At 40.7% G+C, this 25,506-nt stretch overlaps 1 protein-coding gene across 1 annotated transcript in view; it reads left to right on the forward strand.

Moving 5' to 3' along the window:
• Nucleotides 1–25,506, forward strand: part of IPO11 (importin 11) — a gene marked incomplete in the record, with an annotated part of 3,749,854 nt that overhangs the window by 2,288,273 nt on the left and 1,436,075 nt on the right. The window contains 1 exon segment of the mRNA XM_044063824.1: nt 14,937–15,032. Coding sequence (XP_043919759.1) covers nt 14,937–15,032 — 96 coding nt within the window.

The following is a 25,506-nucleotide window of genomic DNA, read 5'->3' on the forward strand; positions in this document are numbered from 1 at the left end:
AGCAGTAAAGGACGGTACCCGGGAAGCAGAATTGGGATGTTACTCCTGTGCATTTTTAAGAACCGAGGTGATACAGTAGTGATTTGGAGTTCAGACAGCCGTTTTGACTTTCCAGTAAACTCGTTTCATGATAACAGCAGAAATTAGAGTAGGTTACATATCTGGTTACAATAATGCGCAAGTTTCAAAGGTTTTTTTTGTGTGGAGAGTTACAGTTCTGAAGAGAGAGAAAAAGTGAATTAAAAGGCTGTTTTATAGTGGAGAAAGGAGTAGGTTCTAGGAGGGGTTACAAAGTGAGAGAGAGTAAGAGAGGAAATAGATGCAGAGAGTAATTGAGCAATGTCGTAGAAGGTTAAAGGTTGGGTGAAGGTATTTAAAGGAGTTATGTAGGAGAGGATATATAGGTTCATAGGTAGGTACTAGGCTATCGGCCCAAGGGCCTATGCAAGCCTAGCCAACAAGGTACCCTGGCCTACGCCACCCAAGAAAGTTATTTTCCTGTGCCACTGACGAGCAGAGACACAGAAGTGATCCCCGGGGTGTATTTCCTATTTCCCATCCACTCATCAAGATTTTTCTTGAAGAGTGCTAATGAAGAACTTTGCTTGACATAGATGGGTAGCCTGTTCCAGAGTATGGAAAGTCTCTGGGATAGGAATCTATTCCTCCAGCATGTCCTGTTTATTGTGGTGACAAGGTTTAGGTCCCTAGAGCGTGTAGCTCGGAGGGATTGGGATTTCTTTAGGTGTAGCATGTCCAACAGCTCTGGGTTTGACATAGCTTTATATGTTAGGCAGAGATCACCACTGAATAGGCGATATACTACAGAGTAAAGTTGGAGTTTTTTGAGGCAGTCAGTGTAGGGCATTTGTTTGAGTCCAGTAATCCTCTTTGTGAGGTACTTCTGTGGCCTTTCCAGCTGCTGCAGATGTCTTGTGAAGTACATTCCAAAAGGGGCGTTGTACTCTATAATGGGTCTAATGAGTGATGAGTAGAGGGTAACGATGACCTCTTTTTTCCTGGCTGAGAACCTTTTTATGATGAGGTGTGCCACGTAGAAGGACTTCCTGACTACTGTGGCGATGTGACTATCAAAGGAGAGACTACTGTCCACCTGGGTCCCAAGGTCTCTTATCACGCATTCGGTGTTAAGTAGATTGCTGCCTATGTGGTAGTTCATGGGTACAGAGTTTTTACCAAAGGGGATGACACTGCACTTTTTGGCATTGAGCTTGAGGCCATGGCTCTGACACCAGGCATCTGTCTCAGAGACGCCCTTCTGTAGGATGTTCACATCATTTGGGGACTTGACTATGGCTCCTAGTTTGCAGTCATCTGTGAACTTCGTTAGCCAGAGGCTTTCTGTGTTAGCCTGTACTTCAGAGAAGTAGATACCAAACAGGAGCGGTCCCAGGATGGAACCCTGTGCTACTCCACTTGTCACTGGTTTGAGGTCAGATTTGGAGTCTGCAACTTTTACATTGTGGGTTCTGTCAGTGAGCTAGTTGGCAACCCATCTTGTGACGTAGGGATTTATGCCTAGTTTATTGAGTTTAGCTATAATTCCAGAATGGGGGATGGTGTTGAAAGCCTTGGCGAGGTCAAGATAGGCTGTGTGAACCACTTTACCCTCATCTATGGCTTTGGTGACTGCCTCAAAGAAGTCGATCAGGTTCAGGAGGCATGATCTGCCTTTCACAAACCCGAACTGGGTGGGATCCACAGTTTGGAGGTTACCAATGTCTTTGTTTATGAGTTCCATGATGATACGTTCCATGGCTTTGCAGACCAGGCTCATCAGGCTAATAGGCCTATAGTTCCTGGAATCAGTGGTGGCTCCCCCTTTGTGGAGTGGGATAACTGTTGCTGTGCGCCATTCATTGGGCACAAAGCCTGATGCGAGGCTATTATTGAACATGGTGCTTAAGTGGGGAGCCAGTTCATTCTGAAGTTCATGTAAAACGCAGCCTGGGATGTTGTCCGGTCCCATGGATGCTGTGTTTTTGGCTTTAGAGAGTGCAGCTTTCACCTGCGTAGTTGTGATTACAGGGACTCTGCATTCTTCCTGTATAGATATGGGCCCTTTAGGGGTGAGGGGGTAAAGTTAGCACTGAACCTATCTGCCAGGATGTTGGCAATATCAGTTGGTTCTGTAATTTTCATGCCTTTGTGCTGTAACTCAGAGCAGATCTGGGTGTTGCCATTGAGATTCTTGACATAGCTATAGAAAGCTTTGTGGTTGTCCTTGGAATTAGTGGCAATTTTATTTTCGTAGCTAGCTTTGGAGGATCTTAAAAGGGATCTCAGCTTCTTACTGAGGCTGACCAGGGAGCTCCTCCACTCATGGGATTTTACTCTCTTTTGCAACAGTTTCTTCCTTCTGTTGTGCAGTTTGTTTATGGCAGGGGACCACCAGATTGGCTTCCTTTTTTTGGAGGATAGCATCTTGGTTCTGTTTGGGATCGCATGATCCATGCACTCATGTAGGTGCTTATAGAGTGCATTTGTGTAGGATTCAGCAGTTGTAACTGTATTGTCCATCTGCATGGGTGTCATGAAGTTCACTACTTCTGTCTTAAGAAGCATGAAGTTGGCTTTGGAGAAATTTCTTACTGTGGTTTCCTTAATGGGGGGTGGGGGTGGGATGTGGATATCAAGGGTGATTAGCTTATGGTCAGATCGGACCAACAAGGAGTTGACTTCAAGTGTGTAACACCGGTCACTCATGTTGGTAATGACTAGGTCTAGGATATTGTTGCCCCTGGTGGGGGTGTGGATAAGTTGATCTAGGGCATTGGAGTTTATGAATTCCAGAAAGAGTTGCACTAAGGAGTTAGTACATGAGTAGTTTTCCCAGTTAATGGTGGGGTAGTTGTGTCGCCCATTTTTAGGGTGTTTGTTTGAACCCTAATATTTTCCAGTGCATCAAGAAAAGAGGAGTGGGAATCCTGGGGCATGGTGGGGGATCTGTAGCAAGCTACAATTTGGATTGCAGTTTTGCCAAGAGTTAGTTGCACTTGGATAACCTCGGATGCATTACGCTGAGCAACTAGCCTAGAGGTGTGGATATCCTTAATGAATATGGACACACCCCCACCTTTGGTGTTTCGGTCCAGGTTAGATGGCCGAAAAGTGTGGTATGAGTTATAGCCTGGCAGTGCAGGGGTCCTCTCTGGATCCTTGAACCAGGTCTCAGTCACTGCACAGATATCGATGTTCTCCATTTTAAGGAGTGCCTCGAGTGAGTGCATTTTGAAATTTAGACTTCTAGCATTGAGTAGCATTACCCTCAGTTTTTGCTTGCCTGTTCCTGTTATGGTGGTGAATTTGTTACTTGAATCCTGCCTAAAAAAGGCACTATAGGGGCAGCAAGAACCTTAGCCAGTATCCAGAATCCTAGGGGCGACAGGGGCAGATACTGGATCCCCTTTGAATAACACCAGAAGCTTAGCCAATTGTTGAAATCAATAATTTTGTCCTTGTACTGCGGTATCATTCTGGGCAATGGCAGAATGCTACTCAGGGCTAGGGTCATACCTCCCTGGGCTACAAGATCGCAGAGCTCTTCCATGTCTCTTTTCATGTAGTCCAGGGAGGTACGTCTCGGGTCATTCACACCAACATGGACAATGACAGAGTCATATTTGTACTTGTTGTGGAGTGACCTGAGTGCGTGGGTTATGTGGCGGATCCTGGCACCCGACAGGCAGCTGACAGTAACCTTCTCCTTGTTTAGCCTGGTGAGTGGGACATCAGTGTGCCTGACTATAGAGTCACCTATGACTAGTGTGTTGGGTATGTTGTTTTGCCTTATTGGCTGTGTTTGAGTGGCACACTGAATCTGTGGGCTATGTGTCATTTGGGTTGTGTTTGGGGATGGAGGTTGCTTGTGTTTCTGCTTTGGAGGTCTCTGTTGCTTAGGCAGATTATTATTGAGAGCCTCCGCAAATGTTGTTGAGTTTCTGTGTGTGGATTTTGGTGGTGTAGACATAGTGAGACTATGTGATGAGTATGGTGTGGTGCAAATGTTTACCTTCTCCTCATGACTGTCAGGTTCAGTCTTGGTTGGTGAGAGCTTTACCTCCAGTTTGGCTAGATAAGTGCATCTCTCACAGGTTGTAGTGTTGGGTGGTAGGAGGAGAGGGTTGTCTGTGTACATGAGGCAATTTCTTCATTGCCTCAAGATGCCCAGATTCATCAGATAGACAGCAGAGAACACTGGGAGCTAACCCTTGGACATGCCTGAATAAAAAACTATTTTCCTCTAGATAAGTGAGGAAAGTGAGTACAAGAGCTGTTTTTCTCAACGCCAGTGAGAAAAGTAAGTACAAAAACTGTTTTCCTTTAGGTAATGAGGAAGATTGAGTGCTATAGTAATTAGTAGCTTATTTAGTGCTTACATGTTCTGAACAAGTGCTGAGTATGAATAAGCAAATTTAAGTGCTAAAATTAAGAATCTGTATCTGCACTAGACGAGTTACAGGACAGAAGCAAGTGCAAATGCAGGCTTTCAAGTCAGAAAGTTGAGAGAGATGGAAGATTGCCCAAACGGCCAATAATTACAAATTCTGGGCCAGAACAACTCCTTATGTGGGAGACAGGTTACCTAATGCTTACCACCCCCCACTGATAAGCTAGATGGCTTCCCTCCAACACAGAAAGGCTTGGGGGGCTCTGAAGCTTACAAACATATATATATATATATATATATATATATATATATATATATATATATATATATATGTCTATGTCGTATTATCGAAAATATGGTTCATTGAACCGTACTTCCGGGAAAGTGTATTATTATGCGGGGGCTGTGCCTCCCATTTGAGGGGCTGTACCCTCTCTACTTTAATGTTCTCACTCCGAGATTGCACTACAGTGGGGAAAAGGGAATATTCCCTTATGCCCACTACAGTGGGGAAAAGGGAATATTCCCTTATCCCCACTGTACCACGATCTCAACAAGAGTTTGCTTAGTTGTACATCAACACTACACGTTTAAATACAACTAACATTACATGCGAACTGCATGTTTTTTTTTGTTTTTTCTTTAGCAAAAGTCCATTTTCGATAAAGTGGGTCCGCGAAAGCAGATGAATTGTACTTTTGATGTAACAACTAGGACCCATATATACACACACATATATATATGTATGTATATATATATATATATATATATATATATATATATATATATATACATATATGTATGTATGTATATATATATATATATATATATATATATATATATACACACACACACACACACACACACACACACGTATGTATGTGTGCATATATATTTACACAGATATATATCCATGTAATGTGTGCGCTAGCACATTACCTTAATCCAAGAGCCGAGCAAGAATAGTTCCTTCTTTCCATAGCATCATACAGCAAGTAATCAGACTGGTGGAAAGGAGAGTCCTTCAACTTGCACCCCCCCACACACACACACACACACACACACACACACACACACTAGAACTCAAGTAAACTACCTTACCGGTTCTGAAGCATTAGAGGCAAAGGCCCTGGTCAAATCTGAGTGCATAACACTAAAGAAATGTCTGCTTCAACTATGACTTGAACCTAGACCCTCCAGATCTCCTTTCCAGCTGTTCTACCACTAGCATTAGTCAGCTGTAACAGAAATGATTTAGGGCTTGGGTTCAAATTCTATTTGAAGCACATTCATCCTTTTCTCCTTCTGTCTCTCTCTCTATGTGTATGTGTGTATATATATATATATATATATATATATATATATATATATATATATATATATATAGTGAGTGTGTGTGTGTGTGTGTGTGTGTGTGTGTGTGTGTGTGTGTATAACAGGGAATGGAAGAAAAAGGTAATGGAAAAAGGACATAATGGGAATGTTCAGGAGGAAAGTGTGGGTGAAAATGGTGAGAAAAAGTCTCGGCAAGAAGTAAAATGAAAATGGAAGGGTGCCTGCATACCTCTCAACTGTACAGATTTTTGCAGAATGTCCAGATTTTTGCCTCATATTTTTCAGTCTGTTTTTCATAAAATTGTGGTTTTCTGGCAAATTCGTGGCAAATCATTAAATATTGAAATTAGAAAATAATGGCAGACATTTGAGTTTTGGACTTCATATACTTCAGAAAATTCATGGTAATGTAAAATCTGTTATTCTAACTACTTCCTAAGTTTCTAAGAGCAGTATTTAAAAATTGTCCCTATTTTTGGGCCTTTGTCCCACTTTTACTTATGGGTTTGTCCAGATTTCTTGCTTTAAGATGAGAGGTATGAAGGATGGTTATTAGTAAAGAAGAAGGGGAAAATGTAAGTGTAGAAAATACATTTGCAGTATTAGAAAACAAAAGAATAAGAAAGTTCTGAATCAGAAAATGTAATAAAAATCCGGAGGGAGTGCAAGAAGACAGAAAAGAAAGACAAAAGATGGGATAAAACTGCAAAAAAGGCAAAGACTAATATGCCTCTGGTTTCTTTAAATGTCAATATTTAAGAATTGAGGAGAATGGTAGATTTTTAATGATGTAAGAAGAGTGAGGTTGATATAATTTATTTGCTTATTGAATAGAAGGCGTGTGGATGCAAGAATTGTGGGGAGTAAAATAATCTAGACAATGGGAATGTATGCTCAGGAGTTGGTGTTTTAATAAAAAAATTTAAAAAGTGATGGGTTGAGATAGTTATGATAGCAGGCAGGGTAGTGATATTAGGGAAAATGGAGGTAATGAAAATCGAGAAAGGAGGATTAAAATATAATGAAGATGAAATCTTATACATAGGCAATACATTTAAATAAGAAAAAATGGAAGGGGGAGCTGGAAAATAAAAAAAAAAAAGTCAAGCAATGAGGTAGCATACATGTTGTGAAAGAAATTGAAAGAAAGGAGGTGGAAGAATAGATAAATGATGAGGGGAGAGATGATTCTTCACTTGGACTGGATGGGTTTATATATATATATATATATATATATATATATATATATATATATATATATAGAGAGAGAGAGAGAGAGATGACTGAACCAGAAAAAAAGTTTTTTGGGAAGGTGTTAATGAATACCTGAAGGAAGGGATAACTATGGAGATTTGTAGTGGAATAATACATTTTATTAGTGTGGGGGGATGAGAAATTGAAGGCCTATTATGTTAGACAGTACAGATTATAAGTTTTTTATGAAGATTATTCAGAAAGGGATGATAAGTTACAAAGGTATTCTAAGTTGTGGGGTGTATGATATAAAGGGGAAAACGCTGAATGAAATGCTTGTGATTGTGAAATAGACAGTGGACATAAGTGAAAAACGTTAAGGAAGAATTATTATATGAGATGTTGAGAAGATTGTGATAATCATAAAGAAATTTACAATATTTTGAATGAATATGGGATAGGTGAAAAGACAGTGAAAGTAATTGGGTCATTTTATGAAAGTCCTTGGGTGAGAATAATGGTTAACGGATGGGTGGAGAAAAAAGACAAAAGTTGAAGGAGAGGTAAAACAAGGATGCCATTTGAGTATGCGGCTGTTTGTTTTGGTAATAAATGAAGTGGTAGAGACACATACATATGAACTTGGACAGGGAAGATGAGAAGTGAATAATGAGGTAAAGTTGGTAACCATTTTGAAATATCAAGACTGACACGACTGAGTCCTGTAATCTTGAGACTGAATTGCCAAAAAATTTAGACTTGAATATATATTAGCCTGTGATGGCCACCATTTCATGGAATTTAGCCTTTTCTGTAAAATATGGCAATCTCAGATTTGCTATATATCAATTTGGCAGTGCAAGGAGCCTGCTTCCCATACGAGTGGGTGCAGGGGGGGGGGCTTGCCCACCTGCAAAACAAAAAAACACCTCTAAAGGAGAAGAGTGATGTTTGAAAATCCAGAAGAAATGCAAATACCAGTCTTTTTTTTCCCTGCATGTTTGAACTCTGTATTTTGAGTCCTGACATTTAAATAGGGAGCTGGTAATGTTACCTTGGTTTACTATTAGATTTTTGAAGCGAACTCTGTCGACTGTACTGTTGTCGAACACGGAAGTTCGAAAACGGTAATATCGAACACCAAAAGCCAACCTAGGAATGGTTTTAACATGGGTCAAGATAGGTGTTCAATGTTATTGCCGAACTACAAACCTCTCCCCTATCTCGACCCATGTTAAAACCCGTTCCTAGGTTGGCTTTTGGTGTTCGATATTACCATTTTCAAACTTCTGTGTTCGACAAAAGTACAATTGATGGAGTTCGCTTCGAAAATCTAATAGTAAACCGTTACCTTTAATGGTTATTGTATGCATTTCATTTAGTATTAAGCAAAGAAGAAGAGCTAGTAAGGAAGGTTTAAATTAGAGTAAGCAAAAGAGTAAAGGCTTTGGGGGGATGGTAAGCATTGGTGAACTTCTTTTCTGAAGAATAAAATTAGTATATTGAGAATAAGATTTAAAACATACAAGTCAGTAGAAAAATAATGGATAAAGGTGTTGGAAAAATAAGAAATTTAACGGAATGGGGAACAGTTTTTCAATTATCTTTAAGGAAAAAAGTATACATGTTGACTACATGTCTCTTAAAACAGCATATATATATATATATATATATATATATATATATATATATATATATATAAAATTGCAAATATGTTTCCAAGTGGAAAAAGAATTACTAGAGAATTCTTTGCATTTTTTTGTGGGGGGCAAGGGTACATCCTATGAAGAGAGGAATAATAAATACTGCAAAGGAATATGGGGGGATAATGTTTAGTAATTCTGGTCGTGTTTGTAGGGATTCTTCACTTTTTAGGCAGCAAAAATTGTTTGTAGTTGAAAAAATACAATATTGGGATTATTATTATTACTATTGTTATTACTCAATAAACATGAAATGATAAGGACAAGGAAGAATAAGAAAGATTGAACATATGGACGTTTAAAATTATGTTGATATATAAATGATGATATAAGAAGACAATGAAGGAACATTTTTATATTTATCCACAGGAAAAATAAGGTAAGGATGTGAAAAGGCAGTAAAAGCGTGACAAAAGAGATATGGAATATAAAGTGACTGCAGAAAGAATGCTTGAATAAAGTACCATCTCAACATTGTTTCATAGGTTCACAGGTGTTTACTAAGCTTAGGCATGCATCCCAAATCTGTTACAAGTTCTGGTACCCTTGATAAGTGTAAACAGGGGCTTGAGAGATTTATTTAGTTTGCCTGTGTCCATTAGAGGCATAGGTGCCAAACTAGGGATGAATTTCCTGTTCCCCATGCAGTTGTCCAAGTCACACTTGAATTGGGTTAGGGAGGAACCCTTCTTCTCATGGATGGGGAGCCTGTTCCAGAGAGGGGGAAATCTCGAATACATATCTGTCTCTCCAGCAGGTACTGTCTATATCACAGGCATGGTCTAAGTCTTTAGAACAGGTTACTGTGGTACCTTTTGTTTTTTGGATATGCAGGAATTCCAGCAGAGTGAGGTCTGACAATGCTTTGCATGCCAGGCACAGATCACTTCTCTACAGCCAATAGAAGACAGAATACAGGGACAAGGTTTAGAGGCAGTCTGCACAAGACATGTTTCCTATGCCCCACATTCCCCCAGCAAGGAACCTCTGTGGCTGTTCCAAACCTTGGATATGCCTGGTTAGGTATATACCAAATGGGACACCATACTGAAAGATAGGTCTGATGAATTCTGAATACAGTGGAATGACCTCCCTGGACCCTAGACACCATACCCCTGTCCATAAGCTGCACAACATACCACTGTAGACATGTAATGGTCAAAGACCAGATTACTGTCTGTGTGTGTCCCCAACTCTCTGACCACTAGGTTAGCTCTTAGGAGTCCACTAATAACAAGACAGTTACCAGGGGCAGAGATGACTTTCCAAAGGAGACTGTCCTGCATTTCTTGACGTATAGTTTGAATCTGGCTGTGACACCAGCAGTTTCTGTGCCAGCCCTTTCTGGGGAATATTTGTGTCTGCGAGGGATTTATTGACGGTTCCTAATTTGCAATCTTTTTGTTAGAATGTGAAAAGTAAGCATTTTTGGTATGCTTTCAGAAAATAAAATATATGACAAAGTATCGAAAAAATTATATGGATATAATATATTGTGTGTGTGTGTGTAAGAAAAACCCAGCCAGGCTACAGTTTTCCACTGTGTTCTACCCTAAACCGCCTGTAGTGGAGGCTCATGGGATATATGCAAATGACCCCTTAAGGACATATAGTGTTTCAGCTACATGGCTCCTGAATGCCCATGTGTTTTTTTTTTTTTGTTTGTTTTTTTTTTTTTACTTTTTAAATCTTTTTGGTTGCATTCAGGCCAATAAAGCCAAACCCCACTATCTATGGGCATGCATGTTTTGGCCTTTTTGCTGACAAAAATGAAGTTATACTGAAGGGGTGGAGGTTGTACCCTTCCCCACTGTTGTGTGACCTGTGATTTGGTATATATAATTAGTAAAGGGTGTGGAGGTACAGGGGGGCTGGTTCTCCCCCTGCAAAAACACTGAAAAATGCCTGTTAGATTTTGTCACATTTTTCAAAGTTTTTGCTGGAGGGCAAGCCCCCCTGCACTCTCCACACCCCCTAAGTTTGCACAGCAGTGGGGAAAAGGCATAAACCCCACCTAGTATAAGTTCACTTCTGTCAGTATTTGCAGTATTTTGAGCATCAGTTTTTTGACATTTGTCATTTTCAGTACATCTATCTCTTTCTCTATAAATATGTGTGTATATATATATATATATATATATATATATATATATATATATATATATATATATATATATACACACACACACACATATATGTGTGTATATATATATATATATATATATATATATATATAGAGAGAGAGAGAGAGAGAGATAAAAGTTAAGATCAGTAAGTTTTCTTTGTTGCAGTATTATTGATTATGGAAAAGATATGAGGATGTGGTATATGACAATGATAACAAAAAAAAGTATGATTTGAAATGTAAAAATTGATGTAGATGGAGTGGGCAGTAAGAAACAATAGGAAAGGTGAATGTTGAGGAATTGCTGTTTTAATAAAACCTGTAAAGGTAAAAGTGATGGATGAGGTTGTTGTGATAGTGAACTGGGTACTGATATGTGATAAGGTAAACAAATATAAATACATTGTTTGCATATGTGAATGCAAGTGAGGGTGAGACAACTTGGATATCTGGTGAATAATAATATTGTAATCTGCCTGATAACACTTTCAAAATACATGTCTAATAGACAAGTATTATATAACAAAGATATGGTTTTCTTGATACCTTGATAAAATGAATTCTTATGTGGGGTATAACAAAGCAGCTTGACACATGCACATCAGGATGTATAAAAACTGCATTTAAAATATTATTATAACATTTTGGAAGGTTGCCCAGGTAGTTATAACATGCATTAATCACCACTTCCAGAAACTGAGATTCACATCTAGGAGACCATTTTTAATGTCAAAGCTATCTGGAAGACTTCAAAATCGCCTACCAGTAAATGAAAAACAAAACAGAAGGTGAAGAAAAGTGTGGAGTCCTCCGAAGGTATACAGTGTAAACAAGTCAGTCATACAGTTACAAGACACGTGATTGAGTTTTGTATGACATCTCTCTCATGTCTTTTAACTGTGCAGTTGACCTTGTTTATGTTTTAGCCTCTTGATGGCCCCTTTGCTGTTTTTTTTTCCACCTTCGACTTTATTTTTCCTTCTGGCTTATGGAATTTAGACAGGAAGTTGTTAAGGAGAGTTGTGGAATAGTGTGGCAGTAAAACCAGTATCTTAATGTTGCACAAGTGTGATATTGTTTGTCACCAACTTTTAATTGTAAGTTGCATTCAGAATAGCCTGCTGTCTGTAGTTTACAGAACAGAAAACCATAACCGTGCATGCAGAGATAATGCACCTGTATATAGTCTTATGTGGCAGTAAGTAATGATTTATGTACCATCAATAATTGCTTTAATTTTACTATTAATGCTTAATTGTTAACATTTATGATTTATTAATTTATTTACTTTCTTAACTTTGTTAACCAGGTTGGTGGGCTGGTCTACAGACCACGTTCAGCCACGTTCCAGGCCACTGTGGCATTAACAAATTTCAACAAAAGTTTCATTTGTAAGAGGTAGCATAATAATGACAGAACTTGGGGAGAAACAGTGCACTTGCTTAATATCTGATTTCCCTGTAATCTTTCTTGTTGCACAGTAAGGAAAAGCTTGTATACGTCCCCATATCTTACCATGCATTAGAAGATGATGATAGTTTTACAGCCAATTACATCACTTTTTAATAAGGATTCATGTTTTACTACCCCTGCACTGCTGGTATGCTTTAATTAATTTTCACAATTGTGTGCAGCAGCTAATGTTGTGCCCCACAGCACTTGATTCACAAGTTCAGTTTCGACATGGATGATTTCTGTTTCTGTCCTTGTACTTTTTTTTCTGAAATCTTCTGCTTTCTTTCTGCATACCAACAATATGTCCATAGATGAATTGGTGATCTTCTTAATTGTCTGTATGTGCATGTCCGTGTGAGCACACATGTCCCACTTTGGGATTTTTGGCCCATTCAGGGCTGATTCTTTGCCTACTGTCTTTTACATGTCAGGATTGGCTTTTGCTTCCCCATAATACTGAATAGAATAAAGTGAGTGTTGGAAATTAATGAATTTAAAGAAGATGCAGTCAGTTTTTATTTAACCAATGCTTGTAACAGTAAAATACTTATATACATAACAGAGGTATTTAAAACAGTAAAATATTCTAAGATTGACCAATAAATGTTCAGTGGAGCTTGAGCTTAATGCACTGTAATCATAAAAGAAAAAAAAACTAATTCTGCATTAAGAAAGGTGTATTGGCATGTCTTAATGTCCTTGTTATGTTAATAGACTTCATGAAAAAGATAGGTTTGAATTGCCTTCTTAAACTGAAGTATTTGATCATATAGTTTGATTACTTTTATATGTATGTAAATTTGCTCATGACATGAGTGGTAATTCAGTAAAGGTGTTTGGGAAAAAAATCTGTAACAGGCAAGGGAATGAATTTCAGAGGTGATGGTGATAAGAATTTCCCCCTGTATGGTCAAGAGATTATCCGAGAATGTTTGCTGAGAGGAGAGAAGCTAAACAGCTGGTTGTGCCCTGGCAGCCCTTTGAAGCAGGAAGAGCCCATGTCATACAGTTCAGGAGAAGATGTTGTAAGAATTGTATAACTGCAACTTGGCTTTCTAGCATTTAGGGAGAAGACCCTGACTGTGACCCAGATGACCCAAGTTCAGTTAGTGATTTGGTCAGGATGGAGAATGGGAATGAGATGCAGTTTTCAACTTGTCCACTAAGGAAAGGTGGGTATAGATTTTTTGCTAGTGATTGGAGGCACTTGTGGCCAGGGGAGGTGCTAAAATAGCACATCAGATTGTTGTTCATTCAACATGGGGGGCTAGGGTTAGCTGAAGCTGCATATGGTGATCTTCGTGACATCAGCATGCCTCACTCAATTAGGGTTCCCTTCCCACTAGCTCTCCAAAAATGTCCTCCACCACTGTTAGGATTATGCTGTGCTGGTATGCCTTGTTCCCCTCCCCCTTGTAGTGCCCTTTTTCTGAAGATGTCAGAGAACTAATATGGCAAGGATGATGCAGAGGATAATAGGTCAGCTTTGACTGACAGCATGTGATTGGAGAGTTGCTGGGGATCCAATAAAAACAAAAAACTCTTGTACTCACATCTGTATGACACCAGTGCCATCTGTGTAGCACAGGAGTAATGTGTGAATGCTGACTAATGCCTTTTAGTTAGTGTGCTGCAGATTTGTGTATCTCCTGCTAGCAGACCGGGTGTGTAGTATCAAGCCACAATCTGAGGACATTGCACTACTCCAGGCCAGTGCTTGAACAACTATAGAAAAGTTCTCTGATGTAGTAGTCTGTTCTTAATTCAAGTTATGTACTTCATCAAAAAGGAAGTTTAAGCTCACTCATTGTCCTTTCATGCCAGTCATTCATGTTGGATTACACCCAAACTTTGTGCTTGGGCGTAAGTTTTAGTCTGTTTTTGCCATGAATATTAATATGAGGGGGGGAAGCAAGAGCTGCAAAGGGCTTGACAGTCCTATGTAAGGTCTCCTTTCCATCTTGCCCAGTTTTAGCCTCAGATGAGTACTTTTCACCCATTTAATTTTGGCATCCAGACTCCCTCTTATCATTGCCAGGGCCCCACCACCTGTTCCTGAGGAAAGGAGAGGTAACATTGAGTGTCATATGTGCAACAGTTATAGCTTAAGAGGCAAGTTTGAGTGACAGCCCCTTGAGGAAGCATATACTTTATGAATGAATAGTGATGAAGGCTGGAATCTTGAGGGAACCCAACATCTCAGAGGGCATCTCTTGGAAGAAGTCATTTATATAGCTGCCTCCTTTGTGTTCTGCAAGAGTTGAGATGCAAACCAGTGAAACAGTGTTGAGGGTAAACTACAGTAGATATGCTAATGCTTTAGATACTAATGCTTCACTGAGATCCTGTTTTCACAGTGAAAGATGCAGCTGAGAGCTCAAGCTTCTTAATTCAGCTTATTTTTCATTTTATCAGAATCGCAGCATATAGTTATCGGTACTGATTTCTGCCTGCTTATAAAGTACAGTACATCAAAACCCTTTGCTGGCATAGTAAGCAAGACTGTATAGCAAGTTGGTTTTAAAGGCAATATCTGGAAAAAGTTCTATGCAGGTAAAGAGAGAAAAAGTGGAAGGGTAAATAGTTAACTGCATATATTGCTGTGGTTGAGGGAATTTGCGTAAACTCCTTTCATAGGAGTCATTATTTGGAACGACCTTTTGGAAAAATGACCCTCCATAAAACCTTTATAATTTTACTTTCTTGGTTCTAGGTTGTGGAAAATGTGCTAAAAGTGAGTCCTGTACTTGGTGCACAGATGTTTCAGCCTCTTCTGCCTTCAGTTTTCAGGGGAGTCATCGATGGAGAGGTAAGGACAGAGAGTGGATTTCTGTTGTTTATCTGCTTTTTTATTTTAACTATTCTTTATCATTCTGCATCATTGTGCTGTTAACAACATATAATGTAATGTGTAAATTAGATTATATCAAGATCTTCAAAGATTTTGAGATGTATACAGAAAGTGAGTTTTGTCTGGACAAGGATTCTTGCCACATTCCAATGTTATTGGGTGTGTACCATAAGCTGAAGTTCATATACACACACACACACACACACATATCTATATATATATATATATATATATATATATATATATATATATGTTTTTACCGGGAAAGTCCGACTTGGAACTCAGCCAGTTTTCGGCGGAGGCCCAGGGAGAAATGCTCCAGATACATGTCTTTGTAACGTGGGAGGAAACTGGGGCACCCGGAGGAAACCCACATGAATGCAGGGAGGACATGCAGACTCTGCACAGAAGGCACACAACCGAGAATCGAACCAAAGGACCTCTTGCTGTGAGGCGACAGTGCTACCATTGCACCACTGCACAGTCCACAAGGTGAAAAGTAAGCTTTGTGCAAAGATAGTACTGCTGGTATCTTAGGTTAACGAGTTATCTTAGTGAGTCAGTGTAAGACACCTGCATAGTTGCTGCAGCTGCATGGAATCTGACGTCATTATGATATTGTGGCATCAGCTTGGTGTGATTTGTGTCTTGTATGCCTTGCTTTCTTTTTGAGAATATTGAATTAACACAATTAAGTAGTGCAAGGAGCTGTTGCTGATTAAGTCATAGCTGCATTCTGCACTGCCTTGGTCTACACTTTTTGCAGACTGCAGTACTGCTGCAACAGTATTATCTTTGCACAAAGCTTACTTGTAGGTTTGTGTCAACACTAACCAAAGAAAGTATTCCTCACTGTTTACACTAAAGTGACACCTTCCAGCACGTCTTAGCGCTTTTATTAAAAATAACGTTTTTTAGGTCCTTAACCTCTAGGACTTCATCAGATAAAACTGTTGTAAAAAACTCCACTTTTATATTCTGTTAATACATCAATTAACCAATGAAGACACCATTTTATTAATACAAATACACCAAAGACGTATTAGGAGATGTTAGATCTATTAGTAAGCACCTTTTGAAGGTTAAATTGATTTTAAAAGTTTTTGTTTACACATACGATCATTTTGTAATGTGGAAATTAATATTAATGAGATGAGAAGTTGATTGGTGTATTTGTATTAATAAAATGGTGTCTTCATTGGTTAATTGATGTATTAACAGAATATAAAAGTGGAGTTTTTTACAACAGTTTTATCTGATGAAGTCCTAGAGGTTAAGGTAAACAGTGAGGAATAGAAACTGCACTGCTCATTGCTCTACGGCTTTTTTTGTTTTGAGTTGGTTTGTGTCAACACTGCTATACAAACTTATTGTTCCCTACAGGGCATCAACTAAAGACTCCTCTGCCTGCATTCATTTAGGCCACTGGGCATTCTTGGGATAGGTGAGATTCCTGCAACCATTTTGTTTCTGCCTGGGAACCCCCATCAGCCATCTACTCCCCAAAGAGTGTCAGATGGTAAGCAATAGGCCAGATTCTTGGTCGTGTGAATTGGCCTACCCTGTTCCTGTAGGAAAACCTGTTTCAGCAGCTCTTCCAAGCTCCTCTGTTGCTGTCTCCCAAGGGGAAGTCTGCCTCTGCATCCTAAGTTGTCATCAGCTTGCAGGTGTGAATGCACTGTAGACGCAGCATAGGGTTAGTAAGCTCAGGCACCAGTGTGTGAAATGCCTAGTACTCAGGATCTTAAAGGACAGGCATATAGACTGAGTGGTAAATTGAAAGTTCTATCCATGTGGCGACTCAGAACTGCCTCCCTCCCTAAGGACGGGCAAACTGGTGGTAGCTGCAAACCCTCATTCTCTCCAATGTCTCCTACAGGCATCTGAGCTTCTAATCCGACTTGATTTATATACAGCATAGTCAGGGCTTTTTCCTATGTGCCATGCAGCTGGATAGCACTGCTATGCATTTATACTAAATTGCACATTCAACATTACCAGCTCTGATTGCCTGAAAGCTTGTCACATTGAACAACCGCAGAATTTCTTGAATAACAAATGACCATTTACATTTGTGCTTATACTTGGCTACCCTTTCTAAGCACAGGGATTTCTGAACTGGATCCTTGGTCTTCGATTTCGACACACAAGTCGTAAGTGATAAGACAGCACATATTTTGTGTGGAAGTATCTTTACTCCCATTTCTTACTGATGCTCCTGAAGTCGAAGCACAAAAGCATAACAGAAACTGAAGAGTTTCTGATACTAGCATGTCATCCTGGCTACACAAGAGTGAGCTCATTAGCATAAATGTGTCTCTGTTGCACCTACTAACATCCGTGTATCAGTTTTACAAACTGCTTGTCCTGGTGAGAGTGACAGTGGCAGCAGGTTGTATAGGGCTCTATTGAATTAAGACATGTTTATCTCCAAAATCTACTCTAATGTCTCTGTACAGTATTCACAAAATTTACTTTCTTTACATATTATGCTGTATAATTTAAGATAGTAATTTTTTCTAAGTTTTTAATGCCTTAATGTATTTGTGCATGGAGCTTTTCTCCCCGGGCCTCTGCTGAAAATGGATATGTATCCAGCTAGACTAGCCCGGTCAACAAATATAAAATAAAAATAAAAAATAATAAAAAAAAACTTCCGTCTAAGAGCAACGGTTGCCTGTTAATCCTGCAAGATCTCTAGCCATACCAAGGCAGTGTGTGTGAGAGAGAGAAAATCTTTCCAGCATGTTTTGGGTCTGTATTCTAACTTGTCACAGTAGACTGCATCTGACACATGTCCAGTAGGAGGTGACCATAGACCATTTTCACAAGGTACCCAAATCACATCAACCAGATGTTCTTCATGTTTCACTGTTGCAGTCATTACATTTGGATTATCTGCTTGCAGAAGCCCTCAGTCGGCCTGATTAACAAAGTCTTGGGTCCTACGTCAGTTGCTGTCCTTTCTTCCATGACATCAGGTGATCAGGGGTATAAAACATGCAGCCGACGCCATTACATCAGCCTTTCTTGCCGTGCGGTGCCCGAAGCAGAAGCAGTTCGAAGTGCCGGCCGACTCCTGAAATTTTCGTTTTCAAGTTTCAGAACCAAAGTCTTCAACTAAAGCCAAGTACCCAGTTGAGGAAACTTTTTCTTGCTCCTTACTGATGTCAGTAAAAGTTAATAATTGCATTACTTGTGGAAAGCAAATACCTCACAAAGATTTTCACTCATACTGTAATCCTTGCCTAGGCCCTGACCACGACGTACCTTGCTGTCGGTTTTGTGCTTTATTTAATCAGCGCACTATCAGTCGTCAGTATATTTTTGCCTCTAAATATTTCGGTTCTCGGTTTAATTAGCCAGAAAGGTCGTTGGTTAGCCATCCGACTACCGGGATTCCGAAAAAACGCAAAGATAAAGACAGAGACAGGCCGCCGAGGTCCAAAGCTGCTGACAACGCTTCTCCTAAGCCAGTCGCCAGTACTCGGGCGCTTTCGCAGCCCCTGATACCCGCTACTTCTGACTCGCAGGCCTCTACTGAGACCCATTCGGAGTCCGGTATGCTGCGAGATGCTTCAACTATGGAACCTGCGAATGTGTCTACCTCAGATGGGTCCTGAGCCACTGTGCAGGCACTGGCTTCTGAGGGTGTATTCAGGCCTACGGACTTGCATATTAAACCAATGCCTCCTTCATTTTTGTCAAAATCTCAAACCATGCCTAAGAAACAGACGTCCAGGCCGCATGCTCAGGCCTCTATGCCTAAAAAACAAATTATAAGAATGGCTGAAAATCTTGTAATGCTAATCAAGGGAAGCCAACCTCCCCCTTCTAAGAGACCTAGGACTGAAGTTGTTTTTGAATATTCTGACCAGGATTCTGATTCTTCTGATGGTCTGTATTTACCCTTATCCACTTATGAGGATTCTGATGCAAAGGACTCTGTTCCCTCTGCTTCCCCTCCAGAGGATTTTTTTTTTGGTGAGACTTTACATACTCTAAGGGAGCATTTCCACTGGGAAAGCCAGGATTTTTTCTGATTCAAAAAAGAAGCTTTGGGATTTCTTACTCCTGCCTCAGCATAGGCCTTTAGCTATCCCTCCTGTACTAGACATTGTTGATGATGCCTTGTCAGAATCTAGTTTGGCACCTGATTCTTTGCCTCCTGCTCCCAGAAAATCTGACAGATATTACAGAGTTCCTGATTCACACAAGTTCCTTTTTAAAAATCCTATTGCGGATCCAGAGACTATTTCACAGGGACCCAAGGGCATTAAGGCTTTTACTGCTAAAAATCCTATCCCCTCTGATAGAGACTCCAGGGCGCTGGATAGATAGGGTAAGAAGGTTTACACTTCTGCACCCTTGGCCATTAGGGCTTTAAACTGCCAGTTTCGTATGTTAAAGTATCAGCAACATGTTATTGTATTGCTTAAACAGAAAATTATGTTGATTCCTGACTGTGCTGAAAATAAAGAATTACAGGATTTAATGCATTTTGTTGAACAGGTTGGAAAACATACTTTGCAATGTGGATTTGATTCATTAGAGGCCTCTTGCAGGGCTGCTGTTACTGGGTCTGTGCTCAGAAGGCATGCTTGGCTTAAGGAGCAATCTTTGCCTGATCATGTTAAAGCTAAATTGTTGGGTGCTCCCTTAAATCAGGACTGCCTGTTTGGCAAAAAGGCTGAGGAAGTTCTTAAAAAGATGGAAGATAAAGTTAAATCTATGCAAACTGTTAAAGATTTCTTACAAGTTCAGCCTCCTAGATTTAGTAGGCACTGGCCCTCTAAAAATTGGTCCTTTCCAGCCCCTTCCAGGTCTTCTCAAGCCAAACCCAGACACAGCAGAAACCCCAGGTTTCAGTCCCAAGGGACACACAAGACTAAGCAGTGGGGGGTCTCCGCATCCAAATCTAGGAGTAGTAAGACTCCCCCCTATGGAAAACTGTCTCACTGACTTGCTTTTAAAACTTCCAAGCACTTCCCAACTGAATGCTGCTTTAGGCGGAAAGATTGGTCTGCAGGCCAAAAACTGGGTACTCATTACCCAGGACAAATGGGTTTTAAATATAATGTCCCAAGGATACAGATTTCACTTCCACACGTTACCAACACCAAGCGGGTGGCCAGATCTACCCCCAAATCAGTGGGCAGAGGCCCAAAATCAAGTACTCTCTCTCTTAAACATGGGGGCTATTCAATTGGTACCAGAAGAGGAAAAGGGGTAAGGATTCTATTCGAGACTTTTCCTGGTACCCAGAAAAGGCAATACATGGCGTCCTATCCTGGACCTTTCTACTCTAAACACCTTTCTGGTGATTCCAAATTTCAAAATGCTGACTCTTCACTATCTGCTTACTATGCTAGGCAAAGATGCATGGTTGGCAACACTAGACTTAAAAGAAGCATACCTGCACATCCTTATCAGGGAGTCTTGCAGAAGGTACCTATGCTTCAAAGCAGGTTACATGCATTATTAGTTCTCTGCACTGCCCTTTGGCTTATTTACAGCACCCAGGGTATTCACAAAATGCCTAGCTCCACTCATTGCATTTTGCAGGCAGAGAAATATTCAAATATACCCATACCTGGACGATTGTCTAATTCAGGCAGAAAGCCGGGACATTCTTTTGAATCATCTGGCCTTTGTTCAAAGGGTACTGACTTGTCTGGGGTTCACCATAAACAAAAAGAAATCACACCTGGTACCCTGTCACCAAATTATATTCCTGGGAGCCAGCTTGAATACAACTTCCAAGATGGCTTTCCTCACGCCAGAGAAACGGATTCATTTGACAACCTACTTCAAACAAGTGGCCACAAAAACCCAGCTATCTGCAAGGCAAATACTGCAAGCCTTGGTGTTCATGGCCTCCTGCATTCTTCTATTTCCATATGCAAGGCTGCATATGAGGAAACTACAATGGTATCTCAAAAGCTTATGGTGTCAGCATTCACAGGATCTAGAGGCAAGGATTCCTATCATACCTTGCCTATGCCTAGAGTTCCTTTGGTGGGAAGAGGCCTGCCACCAAAACAGGGGACTACCATTCACATTACCCCCCGCCACCCAAATCAGACTATGCATGGGGGGCTCACTTGGCAGGGAAGTGCATTCAGGGCAAATGGAACCCAAGTCAAATGCACCTGCACATAAATCAAAAGGGAATGTTAGCTGTACAGAATGCACTGACAGCCTTCAAGGACCACATTCTTCTAGGACAACTAATGGTAAAGACGGACAACACCGCTGTCATGTGGTACATAAACAAGCAGGGGGGTACACATTCTTACCCCCTCTGCAGACTAGCCATGGCATTGTGGAACACAGCCTTGAGCTACCAAGTGAATCTACAAGCTCAATTCCTGCCAGGAAAACTAAATACACTGGCAGATGAACTAAGTAGAAACCTCATGGACCCACACGAGTGGAAACTGGAACCAAGGATTTTTAACATGTTGACAAGCAAATGAGGGAGCTCAGATATAGACCTGTTTGCCTCCCCCCCCAGAACCATCAACTGGACAAATTTTGCACAAGGATTCCCCACAAGGTAGCTTGGAAAGTGGATGCTCTATCCTTCAGCTGGAAAAACCTATCAGTTTATGCCTTTCCTCCTCTGCCTCTGCTCTCCAAGGTACTACTAAAGATCAAACAGGACAAGCCAAGGATGATTTTAATTGCACCAGCCTGGCCTCGCCAACAGTGGTACCCACTCTTGCTCAGTGCATCATGCTTGGCTTCATGGCACCTGCCTCAGACTCTCCTTCCCTGTTGTCTCAGCAGGAGAACCAGATTCTGCACTCTCAGCTGCAAACCCTGAATCTGGCAGCCTGGCTAATTACCTAATCTCTCCTTTACCATCCCTCAGTAAATCAGTGATGGATATCATTTTAGAGGCAAGGAGGCCTAGTACTAGAAAATCTTATGCTGCAAAATGGAAAAGATTTTGTGCCTGGAACCAATCTCAAGGAATGAACGCAGCAGTGCCCAATTTACCTCAGGTTCTACAATACTTGACTGAGATGCTTCATAAGGGCTTGTCCTTTTCCTCCATCAGAATTCATGCCACAGCCATTTCAGCTCATTATAGCACAGAGCCCCCCCTCTTCTCTCACCCACTGCTCAAGCAGTTCCTCAGAGGGGCCAAAAATTTAAGGCCACCCAGGAGAGCTCTGACTTCAGCCTGGGATCTTAACTTTGTCTTGGAGAAACTCACTCTTCCTCCTTTCAAGCCAGCTGCTACTGCAGATTTAAAATGTCTTTCCTGGAAAACAGCCTTCCTTTTAGCAATCACTTCTGCAAGAAGGGTATATGAATTACAGGCCCTTATGGCAGTGGAACTTTTCATCATCTTTCATGTGGACAGGGTGTCCCTCAAAACCAATCCCTCCTTCATGCCCAAGGTAATATCCAGTGTGGCTCTTAATCCATTCATTTGCCTACCTTGCATGCTTTAGATGTGCACAGACAGCTTAGATTTTACTTGGACAGGACTAAACCTCAAAGGAAATCTGAACAACTGCTGGTGGCATTTGCTGCAGGGACAGAGGGGAAAGCTATTTCAAAACAAACCATTTCAAAATGGATAGGCCACTGCATTCATTTCTGCTATAAGCACCATGGAAAACCTATCCCACAGGGCATCAGACCCCATTCAGCCAGGGCTGCATCTACCTCTACAGCCTTTCTCAAGGGCGTCCCTACTAGAGACATCTTAGAAGCTGCTACCTGGAGTTCTGTAAAGACTTTCACCAAGCATTATCATTTGCCAATTTTCTCTTAAATCCAGAGCTGGCTTTGCCACTGCAGTCTTGCAGGGCCTTATAGCTGGTCCTAATTCTATTTAAATTCCTCCTCCCAACCGTAGCTTTGGGAATCTACCCAAATGTAATGACTGCAACGGTGAAACATGAAGAACATAGTACAGTTGAGTACACTTACCATAAATGTAGATGTTCGAGTGTATTCACTGTTGCAGTCCTGGTTACCCTCCCTCCAGCTCCTTTTCTTCTTTTGGCTATACCTCTACTCTCACTTACTATGCTCAAAAAGCTTTTTATGTATTTGCTTTTTTGTTGGAGGTATATCTTTGTATTTATAGATTTAATTGCTTCCCATTAGGGGGGCACCTGACATCTGGGGCAAGAAAAACTGATGTAATGGCATCGGCTGCATGTTTTATACCCTTGACAAACTGACGTCATGGAAGAAGGGACAGCAACCGATGCAGGACCCAAGACTTTGTTAATCAGGCCGACTGAGGGCTACTGCAAGCAGATAACCCAAATGTAATGACTGCAACAGTGAATACACTTGAACAGCTACATTTATGGTAAGTGTACACAACTGTACTTTCTTTCACGGCAGAAGAGTAGTGTCTGTACTTCAGCATCCTCAAAAATTGCCAAGTTTCTCACTGTATCATAAAGTGTGAACCCCAGTTTCACTGATTGCATCTGCAGTCTCATCTTTTGGTCACTGTCCAAAACTCAAGAGCTTAAAGGATAGGCATATAGACTCGGTGGTAAATTGAAAGCTCCAGCCTATGGTTCAGCGATTGCTTCTCCTGCACAGTCCATGCTGTCCTCATAGAATGGATCTCCAGACACAAGAACAGGTGTGTTTGATACACCCCGACATCAAACATCTTCAGTTGACTGCCTGGAAGATAGGGTCTTTATTCCTTTTAGGCACCTGTTTTCCGAGGATGTACAGCAGGTACTAATGGAGGCAAGAATGTCTGCTACCACAAAATCATGTCTTAGCAAATGGAAAGGGTTTTCTTGTTGATGCCAACAGCATAACCAGCACCCATGCAGGGCTAGTTCTTCTCTGGTTTTACAGTATTTGGGTGAGTTACTATTCTGTGGCCTTTCTTATTCCTCTATCAAGGTTCATTTATTGGCCATTTCAGCATGTCTGCTCATGGATTCTCCTCTTTCAGTAAAGTCTAATATCAAAATGTTCTTGTAAAGGTTTTGCATAAGAGACTTCCAGGTAAACCGGTGGCTCCTCCTTGGGATCTTAATTCTGTGTTAAAGAAACTAAGAGTCGCACCATTTGAACTATCTAATCTGACTGACTTGAGGTTCTTAACATGGAAAACTGATTGCCCTGACTTCTGCAGGAAGGGTATCTTGAGTTGCAAACTCTGATGGTGAGTCAGCCCTACCTTATTTTCCATAGGGACAGGGTTTTTTGAGAAGTAATCCTTCTTTTATGCCTAAAGTGGTATCCCAGTTTAATTTAAGCCAAATTATCCATCTCCCCATTTTTCTTTCCTGAACCCAAAAATGAGAACGAAAGGGTACTGCATTACTTGGATGTCCACAAACAACTTTGGTAGTATCTTGACAGAAATAAATCTTTCAGATCTTCAGATCACTTCTTAGTTTTTTGCAAAGGTAAGAAGGGACAGCCCGTGTCAAAACAGAATATTTCCAAATGGTTGTCCAGGGCTGTTTCTTTTTGTTATACTCCCCATGACAAATCTTTTCCATGCAGGGTTAAGGCCACTCTACTAGGGCCATGGCTTCATCTATGGCTTTTTGGAAAGGGTTATATTCTAGAAGTATTCCAGATACTGCTACTTGGTCCGCTGTGCATACCTTTACAAAGCACTGTAAGCTTGATCCTTGCGCTAAGTCTTGATCAACTTTTGCTAGGACCATTTTTCAGGGACTCCTGGGCCCTTTTCCTTCCTCCTTCCAAATATAATTAGCTATGGTAATCTACCCATATAGCTAAGGCTACTGCAGCAGTGATCAATATAAACAACATAGTACAGTTGTGTAAAGATGAACTTAGTATAATAGTAGATGTTCGAATGATTGCTGCTACAACAGTCATTTCCTCCATCCATCCCCCTTGTTTTTTGGTGTGTTTTTTATGCTAGGATGTGGATATTTATTTTTTATTATTCCTAGCATTGTCCTTTTATGACTCAGCCTTCCTCTCTCTGCTAGCATGAAAGCTCTGAGGGGCTTCATGCCCAAACCTTTCTTTTAGTCACCTCATCTCAAGCTGTTTCTTGGTTTGTGTGCATGGAAGATGCCCTGATGCTTTGGAAGCTGCCCGACTATTATATCCTTGGCAGGATATAACTCATATAGCTAAGGGTACTGCAGCAGTGGTCAGTCGAACATCTACTGTTATGGTAGGTTCAACTTACACAACTCTAATTTCAGGATATTCTGATTGTCTCCGTATTCACTTCATACTGAGCAGCAAATCACTTCTTTGTATGCTGGATGGAGCTGTTGCGAGGCCAAGAGAAGTTCATTCCCTGCAAACAGCTGTGCCTTGATATTTAGTCTCTGGGAATGGGGGGGTAGGGTAGTCCGTTTACAATTTTAATGGATTCTGCACTCACCTTAAATGTGTTTTTAACTTTTCTTTGTGAATACAGATAACATTGTCACTG

The sequence above is a fragment of the Protopterus annectens genome, chromosome 2.part2 (assembly GCF_019279795.1).
Source record: "Protopterus annectens isolate FY-2018-M chromosome 2.part2, PAN1.0, whole genome shotgun sequence".
In the NCBI taxonomy this organism is placed as follows: Eukaryota; Metazoa; Chordata; order Ceratodontiformes; family Protopteridae; genus Protopterus; species Protopterus annectens.